Below are 12,242 nucleotides of genomic sequence, written 5' to 3' on the forward strand. Positions count from 1 at the left end.
CCATCTCTGAGTGACCTGACAGGCAGCAGGCACCCACATCCAGCTCCAGCCGTCACTCAGAGAACGTCTACAGAGGCTTCATGTATGCGTGGACACAGGAAAACCTGGTGATCTGCCTGTGCTGTATACGGTACATACCCTCTATCTCCTGGTGCTGTATACGTTACATACCCTCCAACTTCTGGCACTGTATACGCTATATACCCTCCATCTCCTGGCGCTGTATACATTACATACCCTAATGAGAAGCCAGTCTGTCCTTGATTATATTATGATTCTGGAGTCCACTTATCTTCTTCTTCTCAACAAATTAGTATAAACAATATCTGTGTACAAGGTCTCTGAGAACTGAGCACAATTAATTAACTTTTTTCCCAGAATGTGCTGATGTCCAATAGAATCTAAGTGCCTTATCTCCTTTCATACAACACCCTAAATGCTGATTTCTCTGTATTAAAATACAGCTGTTTTTTTTTTTTAAATAAACAGTGTGATTTGAGTGCATCTAAAGACCGGACTGTGTCTTTCTTTTACTCTGTCATCTCGCTGCCGGCAGCTATCTCATCCTCCCTCAAAGGGTTAATTAGGACTCACCTTACAAAAGTCAAGAGGGCTGTTGGGGCCCTGCATAAAAATCCCTATCACGGTATATACCTTCTATCTCCTGTCGCTGTATACGTTACATAACCTCCAATTTCTGGCACTGTATACGCTATATACCCTCTATCTCTTGGCGCTGTATACAGTATATATCTTCTATCTCCTGACGCTGTATACAGTATATACCCTTCATCTCCTGGCTCTGTATACAGTATAAACCTATCTCCTGCCGCTGTATACGTTACATAACCTCCATCTCCAGGAGCTGTATAGGGTAAATAACCTCCATCTCCTGGTGCTGTGCAGTGTATAAGGTATATATCCACCATCTTCTGGTGCTGTATACGGTATATACCCACCATTACTGGCCCTGTATATGTTACATACCCTCTATCTCCTGGCGCTGTATAGGTACTATATACAGTGTATACCTTACATCGCCTAGTGCTGTCCAAGGTATATACCATCCTTCTCCTGGTGCTGTATATGGTATATACCCTCCATCTCCTGGCACTGTATAGAGTGTATATCCTCCATCTCCTGACACTGTATAGAGTGTATACCATCCATCTCCTGGTGCTGTATACAGTATATACCCTCCATCTCCTGGCACTGTATAGAGTGTATACCCTCCATCTCCTGGTGCTGTATACAGTATATACCCTCCATCTCCTGGCACTGTATAGAGTGTATACCCTCCATCTCCTGGTGCTGTATACAGTATATACCCTCCATCTCCTGGTGCTGTATACAGTATATACCCTCCATCTCCTGGCACTGTATAGAGTGTATACCCTCCATCTCCTGACACTGTGTAGAGCAGTGGTGGCGAACCTATGGCACTGGTGCCAGAGGCGACACTCAGAGCCCTTTCTGTGGGCACCCGGGCCATCGCCCCAGCACACCAGACAGGGTGAATGAATAGACAGGGCCGAATTATCTTTAGAGGACCTCTTGCCGGGTCCACAATTCTCTGTGCACAGAGGGACACTGTAAAGCAGCTAAAATTATGCAAATTTTCCATCTTTCTACTGTGTTGCTTGCTGTCCTCAGGAGGCCAATATGATTGAAAGTTGAAAGAACAGGGAGCAATAAGTTACTGCTTTAATTTTTGGTTGGCACCTTGCGATAAAAAAGGGGGGTTTTGGGTTGCTTTTTGGGCACTCGGCTGCTAAAAGGTTCGCCATCACTGGTATACAGTGTATACCCTCCATCTCCTGGTGCTGTATACAGTGTATACCCTCCATCTCCTGGCGCTGTATACAGTATATACCCTCCATCTCCTGACACTGTATACAGTGTATACCCTCCATCTCCTGGTGCTGTATACAGTGTATACCCTCCATCTCCTGGTGCTGTATACAGTGTATACCCTCCATCTCCTGGTGCTGTATACGGTATGTAACCTCCGTCTCCCGGCTCTGTATACAGTTAATACCCTCCATCTCCTGGCACTGTATACAGTATATACCCTCAATCTCCTGTTTTTTGTTTTTTTTATTGAAAAGAGCTTAATCTCCTGGTGCTGTACATGGTATATACCATGACGGGTATATACTGTATATATTTCCTGGCGTTATTATATGCACCTCCAGCAGTAAACATGGCGGCTGAGGCTTCCCGTGAAGCGATTACGTGCAGATAGCGGAATGACGCAGTAGCTGGCACACGTACAGTGACGTTTCGGACTGCACCAAGTCGCTGTGGGCGGGGTGTGCGCGGGGCTGCAGTCACGTGCGTGGCGGTCAGGTGATTGGTGGGTGGTGGTCAGCTGATGTGTCCGGGCCGGTATCACAGCGCTCGCTCTCCCTCAGGCTTAGTGTCACCTCCGCTCCTCCTGTCACCACCATGAACGGGCATCTGATGCTGTACTCCGGGGTCACCGTGGCCTTCTGGGCCACCCTCATCATCGTAGGTAAGAGGCCGCCCGCATCCACGTCATGGCGCCCGCAGCCGGTGTATACGGTGTATGTACAGTGTGTGTACAGTATACGGTGTATGGATGGTATATGTGTGTGTATAGTATAATTCTATGTAGTGTATGGATGGTATGTGTGTGTGTATAGTATAATTCTATGTAGTGTATGGTATATGTATAGTATATATGTGTATAGTATACGGTGTATGTATGGTCTGTGTGTGTATGGTATATGAAGTGTATAGTATAATAATAGTATGTTCTGTATATACGGAGGGTGTATAGTATATGGATGGTCTATGCGGTGTATGGTATGTGTATAGTATACGGTGTATGTATGGTCTATGTAGTGTATGGTATATGTGTGTGTATAGTATATGGTGTATGTATGGTATATGTAGTGTATAGTATAATAGTATATGTGGGTTATGTACAGTGTCTATACGGTGTGTGCATAGTATACGGTGTATGTAGTGTATGGTATATGTGTGTGTATGGTATAATGGTATATGTGGTGTATGTACGGTGTGTGTATAGTATAGGGTGTATGGATGGTCTATGTGGTGTATGGTATGTGTATAGTATAATTATATCTGTGTAGTATATGTGGTGTATGTTTATATATTAGTGTATATGTCACCCCCCTCCCCCCATGTTGGTTCCTCATGATGGAGGGGGGGGGGGGGTAGTCACAGTTTCCTTCTGGTCGGTCTCTGGCATTTTCCGTCCCCTGTGATTGTGAATCTTTTCTTCCTCTTTCTTGTCTTTCGACATTTGGGCCCCCATAGCCCCCAGACGTTGTTCCTATACATTGCCTGAGTAGATGAGCGGCTTCTCCTTACATGTGTGACTGGGTGACTCTGGTCTGTACCGGGTCCTATCATCTGCATCACCCAAAACACTGCAGCCTCCCCCCAACCCCTCATGTAATGTTTATGGTAAACGCAGATGAGATGAATGGGTCTGGGGACGTCTGCTGAGAGCCGGAGTTGGTGTATATAATGTATTATATAGAGGGAGTGTGTATGTATGTGTATATATAATGTATATGTGTGTGTTATAGATACTTCCCCCTATATAATAATGGAGCGTGTATACATACTGCTGCTACAGACCATATACTATATCTGCAGATGTGTATATATCCGCTCAGTCCTAAACCTATGCAGAGTATATACTGCCCCGTATGATGTACACCCCATATATAGAGGTGTTTGATCTCCGCTCCACTATATTATTCTCATTGTACATTATTGGTTCAGGGTCATGTGACTAATCCAGTCCCTATGGAGGATCAAAATGGTCTGTGATATATGTTGTAACAGAGGGGAAGCAGCAGGACATGTGCAGAGATGTCATAATTACAGAGACCAGAGGAGAGGATTGAGAGATATTCTCAATCCTCTCTAATCTCACCCCCCCCCTTACCACACCATGTGCTCTCCTCCAATACTCCAGAGCTGCACTCACTATTCTGCTGCTGGTGCAGTCACTGTGTACATACATGACATTACTTATCCTGTACTGATCCTGAGTTACATCCTGTATTATACTCCAGAGCTGCACTCACTATTCTGCTGCTGGTGCAGTCACTGTGTACATACATGACATTACTTATCCTGTACTGATCCTGAGTTACATCCTGTATTATACCCCAGAGCTGCACTCACTATTCTGCTGCTGGTGCAGTCACTGTATACATACATGACATTACTTATCCTGTACTGATCCTGAGTTACATCCTGTATTATACTCCAGAGCTACACTCACTATTCTGCTGCTGGTGCAGTCACTGTGTACATACATGACATTACTTATCCTGTACTGATCCTGAGTTACATCCTGTATTATACCCCAGAGCTGCACTCACTATTCTGCTGCTGGTGCAGTCACTGTGTACATACATGACATTACTTATCCTGTACTGATCCTGAGTTACATCCTGTATTATACCCTAGAGCTGCACTCTCTATTCTGCTTCTGGTGTAGTCACTGTGTACATACATGACATTACTTATCCTGTACTGATCCTGAGTTACATCCTGTATTATACCCCAGAGCTGCACTCACTATTCTGCTGCTGGTGCAGTCACTGTGTACATACATGACATTACTTATCCTGTACTGATCCTGAGTTACATCCTGTATTATTCTCCAGAGCTGCACTCACTATTCTGCTGCTGGTGCAGTCACTGTACATACATGACATTACTTATCCTGTACTGATCCTGAGTTACATCCTTTATTATACTCCAGAGCTGCACTCACTATTCTGTAGCTGCCACCTCCATAATAATAATGTTATTCCTCTGATAGTTCTTCCTGGCAGCATGTAGGGGGCTTGGTATGATGTCAGATTACTGAGGGTCTTGTGTGTTTTTCCACCGCAGGGACCTGTTACACCATATTTGACCTGGGCTTTCGCTTCGATGTGGCCTGGTAAGTGATTGGATCTTCATATGATAAATATTGTTTGCATCGATGACCTCACAAGGATATATTTATCGCCTCCTTTTATGTGGATGTATATAATTTGCTGGCTTCGTCTTCTCTTGATTTGGTAGAAATCTTCGCATCCTGTGTAACAAATCAGGAATTTTCGGAATGAAGCTCAGTCACAGGGAGAGTAATATAGTATATACGACGGCTGGGGACTGTATAGGGGGAATTTCTAGAATATTATATCGTTAGAGGAGGTGATTGTTCACAGCATCGTGCTGCTCCTGTGTGTCAGTGACTTTGCGGGACGCTCTGTGTTTACCCCAGCACAGGCCGCCCCTCCCCCGTGTTTGGAGTGTCAGCTCCTCGGTGTTTACACATAACAGGGGTGTTGTGCGATCTGGCTGGGTCCGGCTCTTGTGGCTGCAGTGTGGACGATCATGTGGCCTCTTGCTTGTCCTCAATGGATCATCAATGGTACAACACTCAGTGCTAGAGCCCCGTGAGGGATGGGGGAGCACTGCGGGTATCTGATGGGGGAGTGGTCACATGGGGAGCACTACAGGTATCTGCTCGGGGAGTGGTCACATGGGGAGCACTACAGGTATCTGCTGGGGGAGTGGTCACATGGGGGGCACTACAGGTATCTGCTGGGGGAGTGGTCACATGGGGGGCACTACAGGTATCTGCTGGGGGAGTGGTCACATGGGGGGCACTACAGGTATCTGCTGGGGGAGTGGTCACATGGGGGGCACTACAGGTATCTGCTGGGGGAGTGGTCACATGGGGGGCACTACAGGTATCTGCTGGGGGAGTGGTCACATGGGGGCACTACAGGTATCTGCTGGGGGAGTGGTCACATGGGGGGCACTACAGGTATCTGCTGGGGGAGTGGTCACATGGGGGGCACTACAGGTATCTGCTGGGGGAGTGGTCACATGGGGGGCACTACAGGTATCTGCTGGGGGAGTGGTCACATGGGGAGCACTACAGGTATCTGCTGGGGGAGTGGTCACATGGGGGGCACTACAGATATCTGCTGGGGGAGTGGTCACATGGGGAGCACTACAGGTATCTGCTGGGGGAGTGGTCACATGGGGAGCACTACAGGTATCTGCTGGGGGAGTGGTCACATGGGGAGCACTACAGATATCTGCTGGGGGAGTGGTCACATGGGGAGCACTACAGATATCTGCTGGGGGAGTGGTCACATGGGGAGCACTACAGATATCTGCTGGGGGAGTGGTCACATGGGGAGCACTACAGGTATCTGCTGGGGGAGTGGTCACATAGGGGGCACTACAGGTATCTGCTGGGGGAGTGGTCACATGAGGAGCACTACAGGTATCTGCTAGGGGAGTGGTCACATGGGGGGTACTACAGGGATCTGCTGGGGGAGAGGTGACACGGGGAACACTGCATCCTTGGGGTGATGCCACACATGGCGTTTTGAACCCGTTTTTGGTCCATTTTTAAGCAGTCCGTTAAAAAAAACGCATCAGTTTTTGATAGGTTTTACCAATTATCTTAATTAAAAATGGTAAACTGATGCATTTATAAAAAAAAAAAGGCATGCATTTTTTTGACAGACTGCTTAAAAACAGACCAAAAACGGATTCAAAACGCCATGTGTGGCATCACCCTTAGGGTTAGATGCAGAGTCCTTCGCGCGTTGTTGTATGTCATGTAGTCCAAGAGTTGCTTGAATTACTGTGATTACTGAGCGTTGCGGACTGTTCTCCCTTGTGTATTGTGCTCACATGCCTCATGCCCTGTGATCGCTCCGGACGCTTTCATTGCTCGGCTGCTCCTGAATTATTTTTTTCCCATGTGGACAATGACACAGTCTGACTGGGGCCCTCGGGGGGCGCTGGCGTCCTGCTTCATACTGATTGACATCTTCTCTCATGTTCTTCTTTTTCAGGTTCCTCACAGAGACGTCCCCGTACATGTGGGCCAACCTGGGCATCGGCCTGGCCATCTCCCTGTCCGTGGTGGGGGCTGCATGGTGAGTGACTGCAGGGGGGCTCTCTACTGCCTTCTACTGGGATACAAGGAACACAATACTGAGGCAGGTGCAGTGCAGGGGTCTGGGTGTAGTATTTGCGTAATGTCGGGAGAAGAGGCGGGTGCAGTACTTGAGTAGTGGCAGGGGTGTGGGTGCAGTACTTGAGTAGTGGCAGGGGTGTGGGTGCAGTACTTGAGTAGTGGCAGGGGTGTGGGTGCAGTACTTGAGTAGTGGCAGGGGTGTGGGTGCAGTACTTGAGTAGTGGCAGGGGTGTGGGTGCAGTACTTGAGTAGTGGCAGGGGTGTGGGTGCAGTACTTGAGTAGTGGCAGGGGTGTGGGTGCAGTACTTGAGTAGTGGCAGGGGTGTGGGTGCAGTACTTGAGTAGTGGCAGGGGTGTGGGTGCAGTACTTGTGTAGTGGCAGGGGTGTGGGTGCAGTACTTGTGTAGTGGCAGGGGTGTGGGTGCAGTACTTGTGTAGTGGCAGGGGTGTGGGTGCAGTACTTGTGTAGTGGCAGGGGTGTGGGTGCAGTACTTGTGTAGTGGCAGGGGTGTGGGTGCAGTACTTGTGTAGTGGCAGGGGTGTGGGTGCAGTACTTGAGTAGTGGCAGGGGTGTGGGTGCAGTACTTGAGTAGTGGCAGGGGTGTGGGTGCAGTACTTGAGTAGTGGCAGGGGTGTGGGTGCAGTGGTCTGGATGCAGTACATGCGTAGTGGCAGGTGCAGTGCATGGGTGCATTACTTGGGTAGGACAAAGGCGGGCGTAATGGAAGGTTCTGGGTGCAATATTTGCATAGTGGTGGGAGCAGAGGTGGTTGCACTGCAGGGGTCTGGGTGCAGTACTTGCATAGTGTTGGGGGCAAACATGTGCGTAGTGCAGGTGTCTGTGTGTAGTATTTGCATAGTGGCGGGGGCAGAGGCTGGTGCGATGTAGGGGGTCTGGGAGCAGCACTTGCGTAGAGTTGGGGACAGATGCGGGTGCAGTGGTCTGGGTGCAGCACTTGCGTAGTGGTGGGTGCGGTGCAGGGGTCTGGGTGCACTGCTTGCGTAAGATTGGTGCTGTGCAGGGGCCTCTCCGATGTTCGTTGTGGGGGAGTCACGTTTCTGGCTATCCACACAGGATCAGGGCTCAGCAGGGTGAGGTCCCATCTATGTCTCTTCTCTCCTCTTAGGGGGATCTACATCACTGGCTCCAGTATTCTGGGGGGCGGAGTGAAGGCTCCCCGCATTAAGACCAAAAACCTTGTCAGGTAAGGTGAAGGGGTGACCCACAGGGGTGAGTACCAGCTGCCGCCATGTCTGGCCTGATCCCATGTCTGTTTCTGTATCTAGTATCATCTTCTGTGAGGCGGTGGCCATCTACGGCATCATCATGGCCATTGTCATCAGCAACATGGTGGAGGTAAGTGCACTACAAGTCTCAGGCCCGCTGTCCGGAGACTGGTGACATCATGCATGGGGGGCGGGGCTTGGAGAGGTGCAGCATGATGTCATAGCACTCCCAGTAGATCCAGTCCTGATGATCTGAGCCCCCATAAGCGTCCGCTGCCCATACACCGGAGGCCTCCAGAGGCTGCAGCTTTAACACAGGGGGCGAGGCTGGGGGTGTCCTGTAGGGGGCAGCTTATCGCTTGTCACAACACCAGGAGTGAGAGACTAACCACAGATTTCTTGTGTTTCAGCAATTTAAAGCAACGACTCCAGAGACCATTGGGAACCGTAACTATCATGCAGGTAGGTGGGCGAAGCATGTCCTCAGACCTGCATCAGGGAGATCTGTATTTACAGGACTTAAAAAGCCATGGGGTCAGCCTCTATCCTGCCCTGCATCAGGGAGACCTGTATGTACTGGATATGACAGCCATGGGGTCTCCTCTAGGAGGGAGTGCTCAGCCTCTATCCTGCCCTGCACCAGGGGGATCTGTATGTACGGGACATGACAGCCATGGAGTCTTCTCTAGGAGGGAGTGCTCAGCCTCTATCCTGCCCTGCACCAGGGGGATCTGTATGTACTGAATATGACAGCCATGGGGTCTCCTCTTGGAGAGAGTGCTCAGCCTCTATCCTGCCCTGCACTAGGGAGATCTGTATGTACAGGACATGACAGCCATGGGGTCACGTTCCTCCTCTTGTATGTTTCAGGGTTCTCCATGTTCGGCGCCGGCCTCACCGTGGGCTTCTCTAACCTCTTCTGTGGGATCTGTGTGGGCATTGTGGGTAGCGGTGCGGCCCTGGCGGATGCGCAGAACGCCAGCCTCTTTGTGAAGATCCTGATTGTGGAGATCTTTGGCAGCGCCATTGGGCTGTTTGGTGTGATTGTGGCCATCCTGCAGGTAGGTGCTAGGTCACCAGCCTCATGTGTCACCTCCGGGGGGCGCTGCTCTCAGTTGTGTGGCTTTTCTTTAATTCTCCAACTTGTGTTTGATTTTCAGACGTCTAAAGTAAAGATGGGCGACTGAGACGACTCCGCCCCTTTGACTATCCTCCGGAGAGAGAAGGACACTGATTTATTTATTCCATGTGCCCCGGGCGCCGCTGATCGTCCCCTCTCCCCCGCCCTGGTGTATATAATCTCTTCTAGGATCCTGTGATGATCAATATAAAATTTGTTTGTGAAGATTTGTCCCTCCTCTACACGAGCTGCGGCGCCCCCATCCTTTCTGTATTGTAATTACCTTGGTCATGTGAGCATTGTGTGTAATGAATAAACCCTCCTCGATGTCACAGCCCCCCTCCCCCCCCCAGGACCAGCAGCGCCTCTTGTGGTTACTTTCAGCAGTGTTCTGTGCTTCCCGCTATATTCTGGACAATGTGTATATCAGAGGCTGGGGGCAACCTACCTCCTGCTACTTACCATCTATCTATATGCCCTCTAGCACTGGACCTGATGGTGTGCGATGCTGGGGGGCACTCTCTAGAGTTGGATGTATTGGGGGGGATGCACTCTCTAGCAGGGGATTCATTGTTGTGTGACGCTTAGGGGTGCTCTCTAGCGAGGGGGAGGGAGATGCAGTGACATGGGGGGGGGCTCTCTCTTGTGGGGGGTATATTGGTGTGATGCTAGGGGGTGCTCTATGGCAGGGGGAAGCATCGGTGTGACAGTAGGGGGCGCTCTCTAGTGGGGGGAAGCATTGGTGTGACAGTAGGGGGTGCTCTCTAGTGGGGGGAGCATCAGTATGACAGTAGGGGGCGTTCTCTAGTGAGGGGGGATGCATCGTGCGACAGTAGGGGGGCTCTCTTGTGGGGGGGGACATCAGTATGACAGTAGGGGGCACTCTCTAGTGGGGGGGAACAACAGTAGGGGGCACTCTCTAGTGGGGGGATGCATCGGTGCGACAGTAGGGGGCGCTCTCTAGTGGGGGGGTGCATCGGTGCGACAGTAGGGGGCGCTCTCTAGTGGGGGGGTGCATCGGTGCGACAGTAGGGGGCGCTCTCTTGTAACTTCTAGGGATATAGGGACCCCTCCAGTCTTGCACCCACTCCTTCTTCTTTCCTCCTGTGCAGGGGAGTCTCTCTGACCATTGGGCAGGGGATGTTGGGCTCTGTGCTAGGGATCTGGAGGTTGGGGTTGGCTGATGTGTTTCTGCCCCTCTTGCTGGATGTAAATTATTTTTTCTATCTGGACCATAATAAAGGGCGTTCGTGTCACTGTGGCTCATGGATTCTGTCATTACCGTGCCTTGTGATGTGCTGGGGTAAAACATGGACAGGATTGGGCAGAGCGCCAGGAGAAGGGTGGCCATGGAAAGACTCCATAGAAAGTCTCCATCATATCTGATGGAACCAATGCTGTGGATAACAAGGAGGCTGCTGGGAAGAAGCACCTGAACTACAACCCCCAACACATCTGACACAGTACTACAGCAGGGAGATATATACCACAGCCACCAAGCAGGTGACTGTTGTAAAGAAGCGGCTTCTGATTGGTCGCTACTGTTATATGCTGCGTATAGATACTGGTTGTATGTAAAGCCTTGGTGCCACTTCCATAGTTCATACCCCTCCACCTCTGGTGAACAGTGAGACCACACAAAGTCCATTACCAGAAGAGAAGACACTTCCCCAACCCCTTGTCAGAAGAGGACCTCACACCGACAGGAGAGGCCGAACGAGCACCCCCAGCAGAAGAGAGGCTCTTAGTCTACACTTATGTCTTTGTCCTCCTTGTCTTGGCCTATTCATTTCTTCCAGCACTCATCTTCACCTCCTTGTTTTCTAGATATTTTATTTTTTTTCTTCCTCTTCTCTATCCTTGCCCCCTCTTTTCTGCCCCCCCCCCCCCTCCCTTCCCTCCTGCGTGGCCTCTTCTCCCCCTTTCCATCCTGTTTTATACTCCAGAGCTGCACTCACTATTCTGCTGCCGGTGCAGTCACTGTGTACATACATGACATTACTTATCCTGTACTGATCCTGAGTTACATCCTGTATTATACCCCAGAGCTGCACTCACTATTCTGCTGCTGCTGCAGTCACTGTGTACATACATGACATTACTTATCCTGTACTGATCCTGAGTTGCATCCTGTATTATACCCCAGAGCTGCACTCACTATTCTGCTGCTGGTGCAGTCACTGTGTACATACATGACATTACTTATCCTGTACTGATCCTGAGTTACATCCTGTATTATACCCCAGAGCTGCACTCACTATTCTGCTGCTGGTGCAGTCACTGTGTATATACATGACATTACTTATCCTGTACTGATCCTGAGTTACATCCTGTATTATACTCCAGAGCTGCACTCACTATTCTGCTGCTGGTGCAGTCACTGTGTACATACATGACATTACGTATCCTGTACTGATCCTGAGTTACATCCTGTATTATACCCCAGAGCTGCACTCACTATTCTGCTGCTGCTGCAGTCACTGTGTACATACATGACATTACTTATCCTGTACTGATCCTGAGTTGCATCCTGTATTATACCCCAGAGCTGCACTCACTATTCTGCTGCTGGTGCAGTCACTGTGTACATACATGACATTACTTATCCTGTACTGATCCTGAGTTACATCCTGTATTATACCCCAGAGCTGCACTCACTATTCTGCTGCTGGTGCAGTCACTGTGTACATACATGACATTACGTATCCTGTACTGATCCTGAGTTACATCCTGTATTATACCCCAGAGCTGCACTCACTATTCTGCGTCTGGTACAGCCTCATTCTCACCCACTAGCACACATATCATAACTGGTCACCCACTAATAAAACCCATAACCACAGGAGTAAATCACCCAATTGTTTATCTGTTTGTTTTTTTAACCAATAC

General features: G+C 49.6%; 1 protein-coding gene across 1 annotated transcript; it reads left to right on the plus strand.

Moving 5' to 3' along the window:
- Positions 1-2,326: 2,326 nt before the first annotated feature.
- Positions 2,327-9,578, plus strand: ATP6V0B (ATPase H+ transporting V0 subunit b). Its single transcript, XM_072127224.1, has 8 exons — positions 2,327-2,515; positions 4,909-4,957; positions 6,882-6,965; positions 8,134-8,211; positions 8,294-8,363; positions 8,644-8,695; positions 9,104-9,294; positions 9,394-9,578. The coding sequence occupies exons 1-8, from the start codon at positions 2,449-2,451 to the stop codon at positions 9,418-9,420; spliced, it is 618 nt and encodes a 205-aa protein (XP_071983325.1). The 5' UTR covers positions 2,327-2,448; the 3' UTR covers positions 9,421-9,578.
- The last annotated feature ends 2,664 nt before the right edge of the window (positions 9,579-12,242 follow it).

The sequence above is a fragment of the Engystomops pustulosus genome, chromosome 10 (genome assembly GCF_040894005.1).
Source record: "Engystomops pustulosus chromosome 10, aEngPut4.maternal, whole genome shotgun sequence".
In the NCBI taxonomy this organism is placed as follows: Eukaryota; Metazoa; Chordata; class Amphibia; order Anura; family Leptodactylidae; genus Engystomops; species Engystomops pustulosus.

What these genes read in the sequence shown, in the direction of transcription:
- ATP6V0B (XM_072127224.1), top strand. Translation starts at nt 2,449, where the DNA reads ATGAACGGGCATCTGATGCTGTACTCCGGGGTCACCGTGGCCTTCTGG. An exon ending in TTTCGCTTCGATGTGGCCTG is followed by an intron (nt 4,958 to 6,881) that starts GTAAGTGATTGG and finishes CTTCTTTTTCAG; the next exon opens with GTTCCTCACAGAGACGTCCC. An exon ending in TCCGTGGTGGGGGCTGCATG is followed by an intron (nt 6,966 to 8,133) that starts GTGAGTGACTGC and finishes CTCTCCTCTTAG; the next exon opens with GGGGATCTACATCACTGGCT.